Raw genomic sequence first — 23,324 nt, 5'->3', positions numbered from 1 at the left:
AACCTTCTCCAAGGGCGCCATGAACTCCACCACCCTTGATGCTTGCTTCCAGGTTCTTGGGTGGACTTCCCCGGACTGAGGAGCCCCCAGGACTGCATATCTGGCCTCCAAAATCACAGAGGACAGGGACTGAGGGAGCACAAAGGAAGTCAGCTTCCCCTCCCCCATCATTCCTGTGGTGACAGACCCTCTATATCTCCGTCTCTGCATCCCGTGTATTTATTAGGCTGCCCCTCTGCCCCTTCAGGCCGTGTTCAAGCACAGAGGCTGCTCCCAGGCATTGAACAAACAAGTCTCTTATTTTTACAGGCCGACTCGACCTAGTCCAAAGGCCGAGGCCTCCTGAGGATTTGACACTAATCCTGTTGGCTATTTCTCATACCTCCCTCATGCCTCATCTGGTGTTGTTCCTTTCTGGACTGAATAGATTCTGTTTCTTCCTCATTACAAGTTTCTGCCTGTGTGAAGTTTCAGAAAGCTTCAGGACACATTCCAATTTTGAGTGGCTGAAGCCGTAGAAAGGTAACACTTGGAACAGTAGGAGAGAGACAGCTACAGGCAGAAACCTGGGTTTGCTAAAAACCCGAAGTGTTGAGCATCGGCTCTGACTGGAATGCAAGAAGAGAAGCATTCCCCTGAAGGTCACAGGAGGCTCTTGGTGGGGGCAAGGGCCTCTTAGCACAGGAGAATGGCTTGGCTGCGTGGGCCGCCTGGTCTGAGTGCTGGGTTTGGGTTAGCCAGAGAGGACAACTGAATGGTGTATTCAAAGTGCAGGAAAGAGATGAAGTGAGACAAAGAGTTGAGTCAAGAGAGGATGTGCAGCCTGACCCCCCAGCCTCCCAACAGACGGCTCGGCCAGGTGGGATAATATGGGATAGTATGGCCAGGGTGTTTGCCGACGGACTTGCTAATTAAACACCAGAGGACCTATTGCCCACAGTGAGGGCTATGCCAACGTTATCAGCCGCAAACTGGCTGCCAGGAGCATTCTAATTAAAAATAAACAGTACTGTGGGTGGGCCGGGAGAGTGGGGACAGGGACCCTGCCCCTGTTTCTTCAGACTTCCAGGATTGGTCCTAAGGAAAAGTCACACCCCAGTCGCCTTTTAGGGCCTTTTCTCAGAGGAGCCTTTGTCTCATCACAAGGTGGTGTGATGGGTGCTTCCTTAACCCTTAGCTGCTGGGGTAACAAGCCAACAGATAAAGCGTCCAGGAGCTGATCGCCTGGTGCCCCAGCCCCGGGAAGGACAGGCTGCCTGAGGGGGATAATGATTTCTGCTGGGTCTCTAAATTGAGGGGACAGCTAAAGCCCAACGCTCTTCTAAGAGAGGTTAGAATTTCATCAGAAAGCAAGTCTGGTCACATGAGAATTTCTGGCACTGTGTGCATGGCAGGCTGGACACGAGCCTGCCAGAATTGAACGAGTGGATCGTATCGGCTTCCGCGGAGGGGAAAAGTCCCAGGCTGGCCTGCGAGAAGGAGCGAGCCACTCACTCCCCCGGCCGGCCACCGGACTGCGGGCAGGAGCAGCAGAGCTGCCGCGGCGGGGCTGGGGCTCTGACGCCCGAGCCCCATTTCTTTTAGCCACCCCCCCCCCGAAAAGTGTGTGGTCCAGGGACTGGACACTGAAAGATGCCTAAGGAATGCAATGCCTTCCACGCCCTGTCGGCAGCCCTGTGCTGCTTCTACCACCGCAGGTCATTCCTTGGAGCCAAGGTAGGTGTGGTTTTGAGATAAGATGCATTGGAGATTCTTTTGGGAGCCTTGAAAGCGTTAGTCTTCTAAAAGGCGCCAGAAAAAGTTTGCAGCCTGCTGGCTGTAAAAACAGAGGCACTTTCTTTGGCTGGTGGATCTTGCTAAGCCCCTAGTGATGTGCTTCCCCCTGGAAACGGAATCCAGCTGCACAGAAAGAGGCTCCAAGTGTGCGTCTGGGGAAGAAGCTCTGTTTTTCAGGACACTTCCCGTCTCCTTGGGTGGAAATTCTATACCAAAGTCACTCAGTAAGACGGACCTATTTTTCTTCTGTCTTTGTATCTGTCCTCCCTTGTTCGCCGTGGCTGTGAGCTGGCTGAGCCGCTCTCTCTGCTGAACCTGCTGGGGCATTATGTTAGTGATGTATGTCACATACAGAAACCACCACATACCGCCTTTCCAATCCCAGCCGGGTTCCAGAATGTTTCAGTATTTGGAACTGTCTTGTCTTTACTGCTCTCATTTTGAACCTTTGTTACAAGACACCAACGCCAAAAGGTTTTGCGTAATATGTCCCCACACTATTTATTTTGATGAAAATACTCAAAGAACCTCATTTGACTAATTCAAGACAAGACCTGTGTTCTCTGTTGCCTGCCTGTGACCACACTAAGAGTGAAGACGAGTACAGGCTCTCATCGATCCGTGGGTTTGTCTGCCTTGGGAAGATTCTGTCAGCCCTTACTGCCTTATTCACGGGGGTAGGAATCTAAAGCCCTCGTGACATTCTTCCCCCCCGGATGGTGGAGCTCTGTCTCCCGAGGGACGGACCGACTTTGTGCAACTGGAAAACCTACAGCAGGGTTATGATGTGCTGCTTCCGTCTCAATAATGCTTAAAAGAAAAGAACTCTCGGGAAAGATGTAACAGGAAAACCTGCTAAAGGGAGAAAAAGGCCATTGTAGAAAAACAGACCCTGAGTGAGAAGAGGTTAGGCTTCCTCTGATGTTACTGCCCTGTTGGAGTGTTCAGAGCAGCAGCGTTCTAACCACTTAGCAAAGTTCATTTTTGTCTCTTTGTCAGGGAGTTTGGAGGGGGATGAGCAATTAATCATCAGTTAAAAGTGTTTCCTCCCTGATTGAAGAGCCCCTTTCTGTCCTGGAGCCCAGTGGGGTGATATGAGGACCATGTGGTTTCTGGCCTAAATATGGATCATTCTAGTGTCGGGTAGATGAAGTCATGCCGTTAATGGTATTTTAAAGCTGTCAAAGATAGACCAGGAGGTCCCAAAGGGACCGTGTGCTTCATATTGGCAGTAGGTTTTCACTCTAATGGAAGTCCTTCCACAAGCCAGCTTCTGCTAATTCAGAAAAGTGCAACGCAGCATCGGTATGTGAGGAAACAGCCCCTAAATAGCTGGGTCTGGGGGAGACGAGATTCTGTTTGGATGCCCCTGTTCCTCTGCAGTTATGTCCTTCAAGGCCTGTACAGAAAGGCCACAGTGATATATGGGGTACAGCCGTCCCTCAGCTTCTCCCTCCCTGGCCTCCCCTGACCACTCTGGGGGCGGTGACTGGTCATAGAAACACCTCCTTTCCACCCGGGCTTCCCACGTCACCCCCAGTTTGGTGCAGAGAAAGGACCCGACTTGCTCGCTCACCAGGCACTGATGAGCTTCCAGACCCAGCTTAGGGTCTCCCACCGAGCCCCGAGGCGTGCTTCCCTGCCCTGTTTCGCTTCGGTCGTTACCTGGGAAAGAAAGTCCTCCTGGGCTTAAATCCCTGCCAGAGTCACCCCAGTGATAATGCTGCTTCGCTTTATTGACTCCTGCTTTAATTAGGGGTTTCAGGTCTTGCCGCTCATAATTAGTTTCCGCTGTAATTAGGGTTTCAAAATTAAATTGGGATTGATTGCCTGATAGCAAAGCGGAAATACGGCTCCAGTTCTTGACCGTGTATGCTGCTTCCCTTGGCATGAATTTCTCATACCAAAAATAACACTCCGGTAGCCATGGTAACTTTCCATTTGGTCTAATCCATATCATCTCGGGAGAAACTAGAATGTTATTAATAGTGTTTGTTGTATGGGAAGAAAACTAAAAATATAAAAGCTCCTTCATTACATAGGAGACCAATCACACTGGCACTTTGAGGGAATAAAATCTTACTTGCAGAGATTTGCTGGAATTTGGAATGTATTTAGGGGCCTCGTGTGGACTTGCATACAAAGGCCCTGGAGAGGAGAGAGACCGGAATGGGGGAGCAAGAATGGAGAGGAGAATTAAGGGTATGCAGTCCTCCCTGGCCCCCAGGGAACTGAGCCCAGAGATGAGATGTTCCAGCTATGTTGAGGGTCGTGACCTTAACATCCTGGGTGAGAAACGGAAAGGCTGTTTTGCTTATGCCCAGTGGAAAAGAGTTTGGAGTGAAGATGGTATTGATCCATAACATTACTGGGGCACATTCAAGTTCAGAAGTCCCTGAACATTGAATGCAGTAGCCCATCCATGTGTAAGCACTCTTTGGTGATGGTGGGGGGTGATAAATGACAGTGGAGGCACAGCCCCCCTACTTTGAAGGACTTACTACAAAAGCAGCATGTCATGATGTCATTTCGTTACATTTGCAGAAGTCTTTCCAGCTTCCTTGTGAGGTCCTTCACAAGGAGTGCAGGTGAGACTCTTCCTGGAGTCTCAAAACGAGCGCTCCAAGTTGGCAGGGCGCTAGTTTACACCTTCCCACAAGGGAGAAACTGAGGCTCAGAGAAATTACCTACTCAGAATCATTTAGTGGGGCACCAAGGGTAGAAACCAGGTTCTACCTTCATCTGGCTTCAAGACCCATGTCCTTTCTACGATACCATGTTAAGACCATTGAAACCCAAAATGAGATGATATTGTATATATTAATACTTTCGCACATAATGCGGTTGGGGAAAAACAGTGCCAAGCTCAGTTTTCAGGAGAGACCTCGGGGGGATGTCAAACTGCTTTTCAGAGAACAGGTAATCCTCCTGCAGGCGGTGGCGGGACCCTTTAGGTCCCTCGTGAACCCCAGAAGGAATTTGGTGTGCAGCACGGTAGATCCCATTTCTAGAACTGACAGTAAGAACAAACCTCCACTTCTTCTCATCTCTGTGTCTCTGATTTTTCTTGTGTGGGGGCAGGCGGAAAGGAGCTGAATTTTGCCAGCCTTACCAGTGGTCACCCCTGAGGAGGAGCAGTGTGGCTTTAACCCGAGTTACCTGGCAGGTACAGAGTAGCCACATTTCTGAAGGAGGCTCAACAGAGTTTGGAATACAGAGTCAGTGGATGAATGAGCCACCGAGTCTTGGCTAACCAGCCGCTAAGTCCAGTGGCAGTGGTCTTGTCAATGAGAAGTCATGGCTAGAAGGCAATGGGTTTTAAGCATATGCTTTCCCACACATAGATTCGATCATCTTTGTGGCCATCAAGCGCTCAAGAGCTGAAATCGGGCCGTTGCTACTGTTGTGTTTTGTTTTGCTTTCAGTTGTTTCCTTTGCCCCCACAGGAAGGATTTGGAGCCTCTCTGAATGCACATTACAGCCCAAGGTGTCCCATCTGCCCATCCCTTGAGGGTTGGATTCCTGGAACTTGTTTTCATTAGAAACTGCCTTCCTGTGTGAATGTGGTAGCTGAGGTCCTGCTTGCCTTCGCTGTGGCCAGTCCCGTGGTCTCTTTGCTGTTGTGACAGCTTGGGTACTAGTCCTCCACCCTGGTGTGGACGATGGCCTCAGCTGTCTTAGGGGGGCTGATGCACCATCAGCACGAGCTGTGCAAGGTGGAAAAAGCCACCCAGGAGATGTCTTTCCAAAGTGACTCAGCCTCTCCTCATGGAGGCTGCTAGTTGTTCATTTATCTCTCCTGCCTCCCCCCGCCCCCCCAAAAAAAGCCTAGCACAGCTTTTTTTTTTTTTTTTTTTTTTAAAGAGACCTAAGTGCATTCCATTGGCATCTGGGAGCTTGAGGGATCTGGTTTCAGCATCAGGGAAAGGAAGGACTTGCCTGATGGTGGCTGGGTCCCGGCATCCCCTCTCCGCAGACCCCGGAGCTTGGATCCCTGCCGAGGCCTTGTTTTTGTTGGAGAGACGTGGGTGGGAAGCAGAAATGAGACTGGGATCCTGGGAAAATTCTGTTAGCGGGTTTATCACCTCCAGGACTAAAGAGAAAGGGGCCTGTGCCAAACGTGGGAGGGGGGGAACACTGGAGAGTCAGGGTGCTCGGGCCACAGAGATCTTCCTGCTCTGCCACGTGAGAGGTCCACAGTACGTGGAGGCCCCAGGGCCCTGTCACTGGGTTTGAAGATGTCAGAGACAGCTCTGGGGTCGTTTAGCTCATGCATATTTGGGATGTCTCCAGGCCAGCAGAGGAAACTGGGGCTGCCCTGGTTGGGAATGGGAAGGGTGGGGCGGGGCGAGGAGGGGTGCCTCATGAGTTCGGACTGCGGCATCTCTGTCCTATCTGGATCGCCACTGCGTGTCCACAGCCCCAGGGGCTACTGTTGGAATCTGGCTCCAGCCATGAGAACGTCGCAGCTTATTTTGCTGGCTTACAAAGACCTACGATCAGGCTTTTAGTTTGTATAGAGAACAGCTCTCCTCAGGGTCCACTCTGAAACACATGTGCTGTCACAGAAGCAGTTCTGCACAGAGAACCAAGGGGCTAGAATCCCAGTTTCTTAATAAGATGGAATTTGAGACACCCGGGGGCCAGCCTCCTCCTTACAGTGGGGGCTCCTCCCCCACCCCGGTGTGCGTGCCGAAGGGCTGCTGGACGCTGGGAACACGTGCAGGCTCCTGCCCTGAAGGAGCAGTGCCGTGTCCGCCGGGGAGATGGGTGCAGCCGAATACCCGGCCAAGGCTTTCGTCCAGCCCTGGGGCAGGGAGCTTCCTGGAGGAGGTAACACTGAGCGGCTGCTAAAGGAGCAGTAGGCGGAGGACGCCTGGGCCAGAGAGAGAGTGAGAGAGAGAGCGCCTCACGCACTGGACCTCAGGCCGCAGTCGGGAGCGGAAGGAGAGATGGTGGGCGAGTGGACGGCGCAGGCCAGCGGGGCCCGTGAACAGTGTGGCTGGGGAGCGGGGGCAGGTCTGGGGCTCGGTCCCTTTGCGGGTAGCACGAGGTTAAGAAGCACAACCAGCGTCTCCCCCAACTCATGCCTGTGTCCTTGAAGCCTCCTGTCTGCTCTGCTTGTCCCTGCTCAGGCTCGCTCTGGTCTGACTCCCTCCACCTTCTCTTTAGGTCCTTTTTAAACACTCAGATCTTGTTTCTTCACAGCAGCAGTTAAGAGCATCAGGCACTGTATTTTTCTGTCCCCACCCCTGCCCCCACAAGCCACAGCTAGTTCCAGATCTAGATCCTCGCTTCCTCTGAGGATGAAGTGTCCCTCTCCCTGACCGAGGCTGGCCCAGACACCTGTGCCCATGACCACCCCCTCCTCTCTGTTGGTCTCTCCTCAGGGACCTTCAGACTGTCCTTCCCCACCAACACTTGCCTCTTAGTTTGTAAACATGCTTCAGTCTTTCTCAGTCTAACAATACTACTTATTTCCATGTCTTCACTTCCTGGTCCTTCCTCCACCCAAGAACTGATTAACACAGTCTCTGCTTCCTCACTTCCCAATGGCCACTCAGCCTCCTTCGCCCCACAAGCAGCCTTGCCAAGTCCAGTGGATGCCGTCCAATTCTGGTTTTATTGGAACTCTACCGCCTTTGACATTATTGGCTCTTCCTTCCTGAAAGTCTGTTTTCTCCCCAGCTAGGACACTGCACTCTACTTATTCCCCTGGATCCTTCCTGACCACTCCCACCCTATTGCTAGGGACTAGATCTTTGTGTCCCCCCAAAATTCATGTCAAAATCCTAACCTCGAGTGTGATGTGTTAGGAGGTGGTAGGTGGAGCCCTTATGAACAGGATAGTGGTCTTGCAAAAGAGACCCCAGGGAACTCTCCTGCCCCTTCTGCTAGGTGAGGACACCAGGAGAAGAGGGCTATCTAGAACAAGGAAGCAGGCTACACGCTCATTTTGCCGGCACCTTGATCTTGGACTTGCCTCCACAACTGTGAGAAACATATGTTTGTGGCTTCAGCCACACAGTGTGTGGTATTTTTCTTATAGAAGTTCCAATGGACGAAGACACTACCCTCAGTTTCTCTTTCTGGCCTGCCTCTTAAAAGCCAGCGTCCCCTAGCCCTCTTCTGATATGCCCTCAATGCCCCACCTTCTAGGTGGCAATTGAGATAGGCTCCCCCTCCTTCGGAGGAGTCCCCAGCTAGTGGCCAGTCCGGTCCTCCTATCCACAGCCCCTGGACCCCACAGCCTGGTGAGCCGCTCCCACGAGCCCCTCAGCCTATGCATCCTCTACCACAGACCCGCTCTGGCTGTGCTTCTGTGTTGGGAGTTGGTGGCTCAGCGTCTTCCAGAAGCTCCCATGCCTCTTCTCCCTGTTCTTATTTTCATATCTCATCAGTTATGTCTTAGGATTTTACTCCTAAACGTTTCTGTCATCTGTCTCTTCCTCCCTGACTCTACCACCAGTACTGTGCTCCTTCAGGCCTCGCCTATCTCTTGGTTGAAATTCCATGGTAGCCTCCTAACTGGTCCTCCTGCCCTAAATCCTCATAGGAAATTATTTCACCTTTATGTTTGTCAGTGCGCCCTTGAGGCAACGCACTCCCCCACACAAACAACTCTAATTGCTAGAATGTCCCTCCTGACATTGAGAGGGGTGCACAAAATCTGTACACCTGCATTGTCTACCTTATTCTGTAGCTAAGTGGGCATAATAGGCCTTCAGATGCATTTCTTCCCTCGCGTTATTGTGAGCATGTCTATTTTGAGACCAAATTGGCTGGTATGAGTGAACACCTAGAAATAAAACTGTGTGTGTGCGTGATTCTAGATTAGTTTCCCTAGGGACTTAAACCAAGAATATTTGACCATCATCTTGGGATGGCAACAGCCCAAGCCTTCAGCTATTCCCACACAGCCCTCATGTCTCTTTTAAGCCTGTTCCGTACGGACTAAACGTTTCCAGTTCTTGATATTCTTTGGGACGCTTGAATTCTAGTTTTTAGTCAATCCTATTCTGTAAGTCTGAGCAAATCATGAACGTTCAGGGCCTTGGTGATGTTTTCTCTTGGGAGATAGGAATCTTCTTACTACCTGTTTAACTCCAGGGATGTTGTACAGATTCATGAGGTCTGAGTTGTGTTGTTTTAGGTGTCTTGGTTCTCTGAAGTTCAGCTGCTGTTTTCCTATTTCTGTCATGACCTCTAGCATGGTGATTGTGGTTTTCAAAAGTTTGTCAGACGAGATACGTGGGTGTCAAGTGCTTTGAGTTCCTCTGGGAGAAATATGCCTTTAAAGTGGCGTGCGAGTCGTATGTTGGAAGTGGTAGAGTCGATGCTTAGCCAGAACCCATCTTGTGATGAATCACTGGGTTTTACTGAGAACCTACTGTGTACTTGGCCCTGACATATGATGTGCTTTATCCTAATGCAGATGTCTGAGACCGTTGTTAGTCATGGTAAGCTTTTTTAGAGGTAAATTTGGAAAGTCATTTTTTCTACACCCCACGCTGGAAAGATTTCAGTCTTTGGATTTTCCTCTGGGTGTTTGGCATTTCTCATTTTTCTTTCCAATTACATCTCCTAATGTCTTTCACCCGTGATGCATTTTGTTTATTCAGTAGTGCCTCATTCATTCAAGGTGAATTAAGAAAAGGATGATACAGCTGACCTTGAACAACCCCTCCGTGGAAAATTCATGTACAAATTAACTACTAAAAGCCTACTGTTTACTGGAGTCTAACATGAACAGTCAACGCATAGTTTATATGTTTTATGTATTATACACTGCATCCTTACAGTAAAGTAAGCTAGAGAAAGGAAAATGTTCTTAAGAAAATCATGAGAAAGAGAAAATACATTTACAATACTGCACTGTATTTACCCAAAAAGCCCTGCATGTGAGTGGACCTACACAGTTCTCACCTGTGTTGTTCAAGGGTCAACTATATTTGAATTGAGTTGGTTTCGATTTTCTGATATTCTACTGGAGAGCAAATAGGGCATCTGTTTTGGAGAACAGCTGTGATCCACCAAATCACTCATACTTTGGATTGAGATGAACTAACAAGGTTGACTCACCATTGGGAAAGATTTCTGGCTTGCATCTCCTTGCATTCTGAACTTTGGTCAGCTGGTCTCCAAACCCTTACCCTGGGGTCTGCCTTAGCCAGGGCGGTCTCTGTTTCTCCTTTCCCCATAGATGCTAACAAAGCACTACTTTTCCTGAATGGAATCTTGTGGCCAAGACCCAGTGATTAATATTTCACTTTGTTGTCTCATTTAGCCCGTGTGCCACCCCGGTGAGAGAAGTACCATCGGAAGTCAAGGACATGGGGAAAGGGAGCAAAGCAGTAGAAAGCAGTAGAAAGGGGGGTGTCATAGGTCAACTGGTACTCAGCTTTTATTCGAAACCTTCTATTTCACAGACCCAGTCAATGGTTAAGTGCAAGCAGGGACCTTCAGCCTTCCTCCTAAGTGTGGCAACCTGATTTCTCGCTGGGAGGAATCGGAAACCAGGGCTGCCTCATGGGGATGATGAGACGGCTTGTCCTCTGCAGGCTGCTCCCGGAAGCCATCCTCTAAATTAGATCTAGAGGGGAAGGTACCCGGCCCAGCTTTTTCAGCAGGGCAACATGCTAGCAAATGGCTTGCTGAAAATCTCACTGTGTTTCAGCTTATCGTTTGCCAGGGAAAGATGAGACCCCTTGGGGCTGAACACTGAGTGAGTCCCTGGGTGCTTTGTCGAGAGGGTAAGAACATGATGGGCAAAGCCACCGGGGCAGGCAGCGGCGGAAGGAGATCTTACGGTATGAGGAGCATGTAGAGCAGTTTCCCGCCCGTGTAGGTGACCACTGTGAAGGAGAGTGGCCGCGTCCATTGTTGTGGGGCGTGCTACATGCTGTCCAACTTTGAATTCCTCCTACAGTTTGTAGACTCATCAGTCTCCCGTGAAAAACAATTTGCAGTCCCTTGCTGTTCCATCAAAATAAAACCAAGCGTCAAAGGCAGTAACGTCATGATCCTGCGGGATGGGAAGGCGTGGAGATCTTGCCTAGAGAGTGATGGGGGATGAAAGGCACCTGGGGTTAGAGATCTAAGGGAGCTAAGGGGCACTCATCAGAATGGGGAGCCTAATGCAATGAGTTAAGCTGGGGGAGATCCAGTTACTACTAGGGGGTGCACCGTGTTAAGACTCCAACCCACACAATTTAAATAAAACTAGACTTTTTCATTCACATACATGGAAAGCAGAATTATAATGGAAATTTCTCAGAACCTTGATTAAACAAGGAATTCCACAGATGTTCTCTTCATATTTCCTATTCTTGGCTTGTGAGCCTCTTTTGATAAGTGTTTGGTAAGGATTGATCATGAATAAAAAGGAAATCTCTTGGATTTGGGCTCTGCAGTGGGTTTGATGGCAGTCTTCTGTCTGCACCAGGGTCTGGGGGCCCCGTATCATCGTCTGTGAGAAGAAAACTCACATGTGATAGGAAAATGAATCATCTTAATTTAACAGCAAATTGCAAATTAGTTTTTAACGGCACCAGAGTAAGAATCTGGTGTTAATTGTGATAGATGATATGGGTTTAATCCTAAAATGGTAAAATGGCATCAAAAGCCATCTGCAGAATCTTTTCCGAAGATGAGATTCTTTCTAGGATTTGGAAAGGAGAAATTTAAGTCCTCAAGGTACTTAAACATTAACATCAAATTAATTGAAGTGTTTCAGAATGCTAAAACTTTCTGAGATTTTATGAGATGTCTTCGCTACCGATGGCATGCTCACAAGGGGCCAGACGCCTTCGCTGACCTCAGATAGGATAGAGAACTTGGAGAACTTCCGCAAAACCGCTGCTGTGCATTCTCTTCAGATGTCTTGTCCCCTCAAACCACGGAGTCGTTCTTACCCACGCCTGCGTCTCCCGTCAGCTCTAGTTAGGGAGGCCGAGTGGCGTGGCGGGTGCTCGGTCTCTGAGTCTAATCAGAGGCACGGTGTTCCAGTGGCTCTCGCACTCTTGGTTTAGAACTGACCTCCTGATTGTTTCTGCGGCACTGTGGCCCAGAGCGGGTAGAGTACGTGTGGGTTAGGAAGCTGCCCACGAAGACTGTTTCTCTGAGCTTTAATGTAAGGATCGAGAGGAGCTGGCTCAGGGGAAGGGGCCCAGGTGAGACCAGAGGTCCCTATTTGTCAACAGCCCAACACTTAAAAGGTGGGGACATGCTCGGGGTCTCTCCCTTCTAGCTCAGAGAGCACTCGTGTGTGAATTCAAATAAGGCGCCTTTCCTCAACTACTTTCTTGCCATCTGCCAGGCAGCTATTGTAATCAGTGTGGACATTTTCTACTGCTGTGTGTGAGGGGTACCTCCTTAGATGCAGTGCCACTGTGCTGTACGTGTCCCGGAGCCAGTGGCCAGGCCACCGTGTGCCCACACACGGGGCTGGACCAGGCTGCAATGCCCAACTGCCCATGCCACCATTTGCTTTTGTCTACCAAATGGGATATTTAAAATTTGAATTTGACATTTTTTTTCCTCTCTGGGCTTTTATTTACAAAGTTAATTGTTTACTTAACTAAAGCCTTTGGCTTTAATCACAGTTATTAGCACGGAAATGCTGTTTGTCTAGCCTAGCACCCAGTGGGAAAGCTGCATCAGTACTTTCAAGCCTTTCTTCTTTTATCTTGGGAGTATAATAAAATATTTTTAGGCAAGCCATAAAGCCAGTGAGTGTCAATAAAAAGTGACGCAGAACTCAATATACAAATTGTTTCATATCGAGGCTCAAAGATTGCCACAAATGCTACCTTCTTTCCTTCCTTCCATTCTGCCTCTGATGAAAACATCTGAGGGGTCCTGCCCAGAATTGCTGGGCTTAAAGCTTGGGGAGAACTGGATTTTTATTTTTTGGCCTGTGGGCAAGGTTAAGAGTGGCAGGAGTAACTGGGATTTATTCATCCTGTGGGTTCATGATCAATTTATGCAGGTTTTCAATGGTAAAAAATACCACTTGGATCTTCTAAAAGCCCTGAATATACTTTGGAATTTGATCATACACTAGTCCACTGCTTTAAAATTCAACACAGGGCAGGGACTCAAAGGGGCTGAGTTTCTGACATCTCCAAAGAATCTCATTTTTAGGCAGAGTGGCTTGCAGGTTGGTCCTGCGTGTAGCAGCCTCGGGAAGGCTTCAGAAAGCTTAGTGTCACGGTTATCCAGCGTGTGCTTTTTGGAGACAGGGAGCTCAATCCCTTCGTACGTTCATGCTTATTTAGGGATTGCGATGACGCAGGCTCCAAGGCATCACAGGTTTGGTGGATTCGAGATGAGGCTCTGTCCTTTGGACGCCTGCATTGTCCCAGCTTGGGCCACCTGGTGGCCGCTCGAGGCACGTCCCTGAGGGGTCTCCCAGCAGCTCAAAGGAGGACGCGGGCTTCGCTCAGAAAATAGACCAATGTTGCGTGATGATCTGCGACACCAGGACACTTACAGTGTTGTTTGTGATCATAATTTCTGGGTTCGATTTCTAGAAGAATGTGACCTGCACGGTTGGTGCTACTTGATAAGAGGCCTGGGCTATTGTCAGCCTCTCCGTCAACTGAATAAATCGCCCAGGGCAGAAGAAGGGAAGCTTTTGTTTGAGAGCGGGTAGCTTCTGGGTGCTCTGGCCCACCACTCCTGACTGGGATAGAATAGCCCAGAAGCTTGCCTCCCTCTTCATTCTCTCCCTGCTCCCTTCCCCTCCCCTCCCCTCCCCTCCCTTTCCCCTCTTGTCATGCACAGATTCCCTTCCTCCTTTTCTTTCTTTCTTTTTTTTTTTAGACTTTATTTATGCATTTGAGAGAGAGAGCACACAAGCAGGGGGAGAGGTAGAGAGAGAAGCAGACTCCCTGCTGAGTGGGGAGCCTGATGCGGGGCCCATCCCAGCACCCGAGATCATGACCTGAGCCGAAGGCAGACGCTTAACTATCTCAGCCACTCAGGCGCCCCTCCTTTTTTTATTTCAAGCAAGTTAATTGCCAGCCGTGATCAGAGAATGAATGACTAGAAAATCATCTCAATTTTAAAAATTCAACAAAAAATATCTATGACTGAACATCCAAGGCCCTGGAAGACACATAATCTCTGTACCAGGGCCTCTCAGCCTTGTGCAAAACCCGACTGTCTTGCACACTCATGCTGCCGCTCTGTCAGCTGTGTGCTGTGGACACGTGAGCCCGCTGGAGCTAAGCAGGAGCACTTGTTAGTACCGGGATGTGCGCGTGCATGTGAAGTGCTTCCCACCCGAGACCGTGCCTTCTCACAGGTGGTCAGCGTCGCCCTGCGCAGATAGAAACATTCAGTGCTGGGGCGCCTAGGTGGCGCAGTCGTTAAACGTCTGCCTTCGGCTCAGGGCATGATCCTGGCTTTCTGGGATCGAGCCCCGCGTCGGGCTCCTCCACTGGGAGCCTGCTTCTTCCTCTCCCACTCCCCCTGCTTGTGTTCCCTCTCTCGCTGGCTGTCTCTCTCTGTCAAATAAATGAATGAAATCTTAAAAAAAAAAAAAAGATTCAGTGCTGCTCAGAACCCCAAGAACTGTCTACTTCAATCTGAAATAAACAGAATAAACAAACCCATGCCTCAGGAGAAATCGGTTGTTCCAGTTTCTAGCTTTTTTATTCCATCAGAACTCAATTCTCAAAGGCTATCTCTAAAACCTTCTGATGGATTTCATAAGTCTTTAAAAAAAATTCTTTGGTGAAATAACTTTCCATTCTTGTGGCTACCAGTCTTCTTGGAAAAGGCTTTCAAATTCTGCATCGTGTCAAGCTAGCGCCTGTGGTGTGCCAGGCCAGGTGCTGGTGCCCCGTGCTTTCTGAGCCCTAGAGCAGGTAGCCCTAGGAAGTGAGAACTCTTACCCTCTTGGCACGTAGAGAAATAAGTTAAGCAAAGTCTAGAAAGGTGGCCAGGGTCACCTCTTCTTGACCAACATCCAAACTCTTTTTCCCCACCCGGTGACAAGAAGCTTAGCTCCGGTCAGCCAGTGTTTACTGGGCACCTGCTGTGTGCCAGGCATGAGGCTAGGCTCTGGGAACCAAAGGCAGATATGGCCTGGCCTCTGTCCTCGAAGAGCTTATGTCCGGCAGACTACACTGCCTCACGGGCTAGCTGTCATTAGTGGATTAGAGAAGAATAGATGGCTTAGTTAGGCCTTCAGGGCCCCTGCCTGCCTCATCCAGTTCCCCCTCTGTCCTCTCCCCATTTCCCAACCTGGGCTCCCACCAGGCAGTTGGAGCCTCTGGGGTGGGGGTGTAACTGCTGACTCATGGACCCCCACTGCACAACGGCAGTACCCTGGTCCATCTCCCCCCAAGTCAAGCTTCTGCCAGTTACTTTGGGGGGGATCCCCAAGGGTCCTCACATAGGCATCCATAGCCCTCTTGTGATCCAGGCCTTCTCGCAGATTCAGACCTGGATCCTGGTATGTGATGTCAGTATATTGCAAAGGGGGGTGGTTCATTTCACTGGGGTTAAAAGAAATGCATTCAGAGTTCAGGGGTCTGGGAGGATAAGGCAGGATAGGGGTCCGGGTCCCCCATGAACCAGGTCTGAGCCCTGGTAGAGTAAAAATGTTTTTTTGTGGGGGTCCTAGGAGAGTCTCTGGATCTCATATCAGCCCTCGCTGGGGCACCCCTTGACTAACATCTCCGAGCAGGGAATGCTGTGGAAAGGGTGTGGCATCATAGGTGACAGAGTGTGGGCCCAGAGATGGGGGTAGCAAGGTTGTTACGAGGTTATTGCAGAAGTTCCGGGAGAACAGAACAGGGTAACCTCAGCGAGGATTAGAATGTCTGCTGGGAAGAGGTAGAATCAGGAATTTCTATATTGGTGGAAGCCAGTTTTGAGGGTTCTAGTTTGGGTGCTGAGGTCAGAGGAGGTGCCAGTGACCAGGAAAGGGGGAGAAGGGCAGACTTGGCAGAGATGAATTCTGTTTATTTATATCGACACCCAAGTTCTGGAGTGGATTCTGGTCAGTATCCCAGCACCCACCCTAAGGGCTGGAGATAGAGATTTGGCCATCATCAGCACATTTCAGAAGTCCTGAACTGACTTTGTGCCCTGGGTCCAGCCCAGCCCTGCCCTTCTGGCCACCGCAGCCAGATTGATCTGTCTAAAAGCATCTTTTTTTTTGTACCTGTTGCCTGTTGAAAATCTAGGCAGACATTTTTGGTGACTCACTGTCTGGAGCGTGAAGGTCTAACCCCTCAGCCTTCGGGGTCTGACTCCCCTTCGTCCAGTTCCTGCCTTTCTGAAGCGGTCTCCTTTGGCACAGGTGACAGGAGTCCAGAGCAAAGTGGCTTAGGTCACGAGGGGTGTTTGCTGGTTGATGAAGTCAGCTGGGGCCTAGGGATGTGTGTTCCCCTGGGGCACCTTCTGTGTTTTGCTCCTCTTCTCCTTGCACGCTGATTTCATTCTCCCCCAGCCTGCTGCACGTGGTGAGACATGCCGCAACTGCTGTGCGTCTGGTCCCGGGACACACCCCACACCGGCGTGGGGCCTCAGAGACTTTTCCCGTTGTGACGGGAGAACCGAAGGCCGAGGAGGTAGAGTGACTTGCCCAGGCTCCGGCAGAAGGGCAGGGATAAGATCCAGGCAGTGTGTCCCCGAGCTTAGGGCTGAGTTTGAACTGTTTCTCTGTGTGTGGTCTTCCAGAGAGAGCGCTGTGCCCTCCTGAGGGCAGGGCCCAGGCTGTCGTCCCCTGCTGGCAAGTAAGTCATTAGATGGCTTCATCATGATTGTCGATGGCTGTGAAATGGTGCCTTTCCAGTCTCTCCCTTTCTACACTCAGCCCCTGGGCCTGGGGACAGGATCTTTCCTGGTGATTTGCACAATTTAAAATTCTGTGGGAACTGGGAAGCTTTTCTTAGAGGCGGGAGCAGAGTAAAATAAATATTAATTATAATGCAGATGACATCTTTTTCGAACCGGCTCCATGGTGGTCTCCTACATACAGATGAGTGTCCTGCCTTCTCTGGGGCCTTCCCACAGCTTACTGTGTGCACACCCTCCCTTGGCCCCACACTTAGGGCACAGACCTCCGAGGAGGCCCAGTCCTAGTGTTGCGCCTGATTTGAAATGCAGCCTCTAATGTCTGGCAGCCCTTGCGAGAGGAGACCCTGAGCTCCATTCCTCCTGGGTTGGAACAGCTTTTTCTTTCTGGGAGAGAGCTGTTGAGATGTGGGTTTCCGTGTTAATCAAAGTTCCCAGCACGTTTGTGGGACTGGCTCTGCACGTCCAGAATGTGTTTTCCAACCATGCCCCGGGCTCTGGCTATTCCAGCCTGGCAAGAACAGACTTGCTGCGGCCGTGTGGTGCTGTATGGGGCTCTTCAGTCCAGATTCAGAGCGATAGGCATGATTTTTGGAGTGGGCCGCAGCAAGCTCGGACTGGTCCCGGCGGTGGAGCCGGACCAGAGGTGCTGGGGCCAGCGAGGCAGCTGTGGCCACGCGGCTCATCTCCTTAACTGCTTCCCTCCCAGGCACCCACCCGCTCCGCTCCGCATCCGCATCCGCGCATCAGCCTGAAAGCACCTCCAGGGCGAAGCGTTTGTCTATAACAGTTAACCGTGCTTTGTCCCAGGGATGTGTGAGTGCTTTACAAATAGGGACCCATTCCATCCTGATTAACATCTCTTCACATATTGTCATCTCCCTTTTGCAGACCAGGAGCCTGAGGCTCTGCAGAGAGGTGAAGTCATTTAACCAAAGCCACACAGCCGGTCAGTGGTACAGTGCCTGTGGAGGGAGAGGGCTGGCCGTGCTTTCGTACTCTGCTGTGACGTAAGGGTTATTAAAATGCTGGCAGCAGAAAAGAGGTAGCTAGACTCAGATTTCCCTGAAAAAACAACAATTACGGTAATGAATGGATTTTGTAGCTAAATTTTAGTTCGGTTGGACAAGTGTGGGCCTCATCAGCCCCCAGGACTAATGACTGGAACAAGATGAGATTTTGGAAGTGGAACCATGTGAGCGGGAAACCATGAGATAGTAGTTACTAATCCTCCCTCCCTCTCTTTCTTTCCTGCTCAGGATATTCTTATTACTTAATTTACATCCATAGCACCTTTTCTTGCACCCCTCCCATCCCCCAAACAGAACTCTCAGATTTCTGTGGATCCAACTCAGGCAGGCCTCGAAGTAGGAGACGTGGGGCCCGTATCTTTCTCTCGTGGGGGCCATGGGTGGATGTGGTCACTCGAATGAACCTGGCAGGGCTCATGGGCAGAATGTTCTTGATCTAAAGCCTAGCGGCTCCTCTTTCTCTGGAGGGTACCTCCCCCACCCAGCTCCTGCGTGGGGTGGGGCTCAGGTTGGCCCAATCCGGAGCCTGTGCTGGGGCAGAGAAACCCGACTCTGCCTCGAGCCTACCCACTGCCACCTGCTCTCCTCAACAGAAGGAGCTCTGGAAACACAGGATCAGACTCGCCTTCTAGGCCTGAAGTTCACATTACTATAATGCGCTTGTTACTAACGTTTATAGCATCTGTGTGAGATAGTGATTATTCATGGGCTTTCTTGCTGTCTGTCTCTCTGGTAGTTGAAGAACATAAAATCCAAAGGGCCAGTGAGCACTGCCTCTCCATTCAGTGTAAACTTTCTGAGAGAGCCCCGCTATGTTGTACTGGCTCTGGGGTGTCACGATGGCCTCTGTCACGGATGCCTGCTGTCCCGTGCTCACAGAAGACCGAGAGTGACTCGGTTCCAGACAGTCTTTGAGGCACACTGAACTCCTAAGATGTCTGCAGAAACAAACGTGAAGGAGTTGGGAAAGATGAGCTGGGAGAAGAGGCTGTAGGAACAGGGACAGATTGGTGTGAAGGGCTTGTGTGCTCTTTACTCTCCCGAGATTGGAAGACACTGGAGTGCTGGGACCTTACCTGTTCTTTGGGCTCGTCTCCTGTGTGATTCTGGGCTGGGCACAAGATAACAGCGCACGTGACGGTGGGAATAGGGCCTTCTCTCTTCTGCCCGTTCCTCAGAGGGTAACCTCGGGAAGGCAGGAGGCTTCTTAGGGCATTAGTGGGATCAGTCAGAACTTCAAAGGACACTGGGGACCTCACCGATGAGATAAAGCCATTGCTAAGGGTAGAGACACTGCTGTGTTACCCTAAATTGCTAGAATTTCTCTTGTGGCCCCAAAGACCCCAAACCTAGCCTAGGCCATGACTGGAAAGGCTGCATTTCAGGGGGAAATTCATATTAGGCTGCAGTTAAGTGGAAAGGCACGCTGTTAGCAGACGTTCTGGTTGCGGGGGGCAAGCCGACAGGATCCTGCCAACGTCACAGTCCCGTGTGACCCATCCTGTGAAGCGGAAATGGCGTTCTTGGTCCCCGAGGAGCACAGATATCCATCGCAACGCTCTCAAAGATGCAAATGGATACATTTCGCCAAATTTTCCTACACAGTTGCCCCTCACCCACCATGAGGTTGACAGTGCATCAAAGTACTTGGTAGAGTGGCACGATGGTAGTTGGCAAGGGCAAGGTTCATAAAATATAGGCACTTTGGAAAAAGAATAAAAGTTGCATTCACCTATGTGGTTAAAAGAGTTTGTGAAAGTTCTAGAAGGCATTCACCCCTAAAATAACTACTCGTGTAGTCATGAGGGCGACCCTATGTGGGTGACTTTTGAGTTGCCTTGTTCAGCTGTTGGAGAGATGCTGCCCACGTCATCTGCTGATGTAGAGGCTCCCAGAAGCCAACCTGGCTCTTCCTAATGTGGTAGAAGTGGCCCTCTCAGGGTTCGGAATGCAGAGCCTTACTTGCCACTGCTGGCTCGCTCCAGATCTGTCCCCCTCCCTCTCCTCCCTCCTTATCCACCCCCCAACTTCAAATCTGGTCAGTTGTGTAACCTTCTAACTTTGCACAAATTATGCAAGAGCTTAAGGGCATAGTTTTTGAAGTCTCAGTTTCCATCTCCGGGGAGGGTCAATCTTCCTTGACCCCCTTTCTGTCCTCCCTCGGTGCTTTCCTGCAGAGCCCTATCATGCCGCATCTCCACAGTCCACAGTGGGGGGAGAATGATAATTGTGGATTTTCCTCTAAGGAATTAGGGCAAAAGTAACAAGGTAGCCGATTTTATATTTCTGGTAACAAGTGTAAAGCAGTATTATCTCAAAATCTGGACTGAAGGATTGTTGTTTACAAAATGCTAAGAAATCTCGCTACTTGTGAAGGATGCTGAGGAGGAGAGGTGGGGTGATGGTGGCAAGTGGCCTGGGTATTTGGGCATCAGGGAGGAAGGAGACTGACTGTAAAGAGAAAGGGAATAGCTTTTAGGGTCTGGGTGAATGCAGTTTGAGTGGAGGGTTACACAGGGGGAATGACTCCTGATGACTCTTCAGAGTGCAGACCAAGAAGAAGTGGGCCCAGGGCACAGCACTAGGGATTCAGGCTCCATGTAAAGACTGTCAGGGTGGCCGAATAGTAGCTAGGGTCACAGTATCGGTTAGGATTTTAGTTCAGCGGTCGGTAACAGGGACAACCAAAATATGGGCTTAAACAGGACAGAAGATCCCACAGAATACCTGGAGGTGGGCAATGGAGGATGTGGCTCCCTCCTCGCATCCAAGATGGCGCCACAGCTCCAGCCATCACATCTCAGCTTAGACTCCCGCTAAGCAGCAGTGCACCTTTCCTTGGCCAAAATGTCATCATGTGGGCACATGACAACATTAAGAGAGGAAAATGGAGGAATGACATCCTTCAGTTGTGTGGCAACATGCTCAGCTAACATGGGGCTTCAGATAATTTGAGACTGAAGAGCAGAGGCTCGGTAACGAGGAAAAGGCCTAGAGAGGCCTCGACTTGGGGTATTGGTTCATTCAATGACGGCGGGGAGCCTAAAAGGTTCAGGCATTGCTGGAGGGCAGTAGGGAAGGAGGCAGGTGGGTTTCTGCTCTCGTGAAACTTAAAATCCAGTGGGAGGCAAGACAGACAATAAGCTGTCAGTCATGTGGCCTGGTTGACAATCTGCATTCTGGACTCAAGTCTTTCCAGTGAGCTGTCTTCAGATGTCACTGTACATAATTAACGATGGCTGTGGAACAGCGCCGCTAATGCCTGTGGGCAGCGAGCGCTGGCATCTCCGGGATGCGGGTGTCTGCTCCGTGAGACGGGGAGTGGTGGCAAAGCGGAGGGGGAAGAAGTAAGCCACTGGTAAACCAGAGCCGCAGTCTGAGAGCGGGCCTGAGTCCTTCCGCAGCCAGCGCCCTCATGGGCCAAGGTGCCCACAAAGACTTGAGGGCTGTAAAAATCCCAAGTCTGTTTCCTTTTTCTTGGGTGGAGAAGGATCTGGGCCTCTTTCCTTGCTGAGGTGCAGAGCAGTGTGCTGAGGAGAATTCGGTGATTCCTAGAGGCTTTTGAGGCCACGTTGGGGAACTTGGGAAAACCCAAGGACACAGCATTCTCCTGCTCCCATGACCTTCAGCCAGTGATCCCTGAGCCTGATTTTGCTGGGAACCAGGCAGGAGTCCAAGTTCAGCTCACGTGTAAGTGGGCGTGGATTCTAAATTAAACCTGGAGGCAGTGTTGCCCACCCAGACTCCTGCCGCGGCCACTGTGTGGCGACCTATATCCATGATTCTCAAATTCTCAGAGGCGAAAGACCAGGGCTTCAAGTTTCAAGTTCCAATCTGTCATAAAAATGAAATATTAGAAAAATGGAATTAAAAAGACATACAAAATACAAAGTCAGACTTGCTGTTGTTAGGTGCAAGAGACAAAAATTCTCCTGTCCTATTGCTTTAAATCTTTCTAAAGGCGAACTCAGTTCCCGAGTTGCAGTTTGTTAGTAGCAAAGAGTTCGGGGTCATTACCCTCAGCTCACGGACTGCACTTTGGGCGGAAGTGTCCTACCGGCTCCAGACCATGGGCCAGCTGAGGACGGCTGGCCTTCCCAGCTCCGTGTTAGGACAGTTTTAGGACAGTTCACAAGAAGGAAGCATCTCCCCTGGCTCCGTTGTGCCTCCCTCCCCGCACGTCTCTCTCTGGCTCCCCCCGCCCAGCTCCCCTTGTCTTCAGCTGCTATCTGAGCCCACTGATAACAGCAACAGCTCGGCCGGCTCTCCTATCACAGTCCCCATGTGCAGCTGAAAATGTTACTACATACTTGCCGCCGGAGAAATGAAAGGTCACAGCTAATTGTAATCATTATCCAGGCTCCCCTACCTGAACGACGCTTTTGGCATATCCTGGCTTGAGTAGCTAAGCAGCCAAGCGCAAGGCGGGCAGGCCTTGCCGTCCTGGGCAGGGTGGGAAGTCACCGTTGACCCTGTGTTGCAGTTCTCCAAGGAGCGGCACGTCATGGACAGGACCCCGGAGAGGCTGAAGAAGGAGCTGGAGGAGGAGCTGCTGCTGAGCGGCGAGGACCTGCGAAGCCACGCCTGGTACCATGGACGCATCCCCCGCCAGGTACCCGCTCCTTCCTGCCAGTGCGCGCCCAGCCGTCCTCAGACACCACCACACTGACGACCCCACGGGGTCACCCTGCAGCACCACATCAGAGCAAGCCCCAGTTTAGCTAAAAGCAAATATAATAAAGTGGACTGTAGTGACTTAGGCCCATCCCCAAGGAGACCTTGGGAAGAACTAAGGTCAGGAACCCAAAGCACATTTCCACGTGCCCGGGAAGTGGATGGAGGAAAGGCAGGTGTTCTGTGGTCTGCAAAGCCGGAGCGGGCAGGAGGCGATGGTTGCGGGGGGCGGTCTGAAGAGGTATGAGGCTGGCCTGTGGTTCAGATAATTGAACTCCTGGCCGGCTGCCTGCAGCCTCATACCCTTTGGAGCTTCTCTTTTAAGGCAGTAGTTTAATTTCAGGTGAAGAGAGGGTATCATCAGGGCAGGTGGCACAGAGCAGCAAGGCCGCCGGTGCCCTCGTGGGGCCGGTGACTATTCACGCTGCATCCCTCCCCTGCCTGGGCTCCTATCTGGAGCTGGGAGGCAGAGGGATTATACCAGTGGCCACAGCCCCCGCGGCCTAGAATGTACTCTGTGTGATTGTCGCTTGGGGTGATCGCCGTGTTTTTTTATTGAAGAGTTTAGAAACTGAAAAATATAAGTCCAGAATTAAGGTGTAGCATTTCTCTTGGGTTTTTATCGTAACCTGATCTGGCCATTCACCTGGGACAACATGACAGGAAAGGGGCGGGTGGGGGGAGGGGGAGAGCATCATATTGTGACAGTTTTTCTTCAATGTAACAGATTTCTCAGAACTATCAAAGAAGGAATCCTTATTCTTTTTTGTTTGTTTGTTTAAAATTGATTGTAGAATATACAGAGAGTAAAATGAAGAAAATGAAACTCTCACCCATAATTCTCCCTCTTGAAGATAGCCACGGTGAACGTTTTGATAGAAATCCTCCTCCCAGGCTTTGCAAGTGTGAAATCATACCACATAGATTTTGCAGCCCATTGTCTTCATTTAATGATACATCCTGGGCATTTTCTTCTGCTCCAAGATAGTCTTATGCACCACCCTACGTTGTGTGTATGTCCATTGTATG

At 50.5% G+C, this 23,324-nt stretch overlaps 1 protein-coding gene across 5 annotated transcripts in view; it reads left to right on the top strand.

Moving 5' to 3' along the window:
• BCAR3 (BCAR3 adaptor protein, NSP family member) overlaps positions 1-23,324 on the top strand; it is a 201,155-nt gene that overhangs the window by 148,136 nt on the left and 29,695 nt on the right. For 4 of the 5 annotated variants that reach the window (XM_034653930.1, XM_034653929.1, XM_002917933.4 and 1 more), the window contains one exon: positions 22,105-22,233. In XM_034653930.1, coding sequence (XP_034509821.1) covers positions 22,105-22,233 — 129 coding nt within the window. Of the gene's footprint in view, positions 1-1,069; positions 1,717-22,104; positions 22,234-23,324 lie in introns of those variants that run through there. The other variant, XM_011223305.3, reaches the window with a different exon arrangement.

Source organism: Ailuropoda melanoleuca, chromosome 2 (genome assembly GCF_002007445.2).
Source record: "Ailuropoda melanoleuca isolate Jingjing chromosome 2, ASM200744v2, whole genome shotgun sequence".
Taxonomy (NCBI): domain Eukaryota; kingdom Metazoa; phylum Chordata; class Mammalia; order Carnivora; family Ursidae; genus Ailuropoda; species Ailuropoda melanoleuca.
The sequence above is the reverse complement of the archived record's forward strand: the minus strand, read 5'-3'. Positions and strand labels throughout refer to the sequence as shown.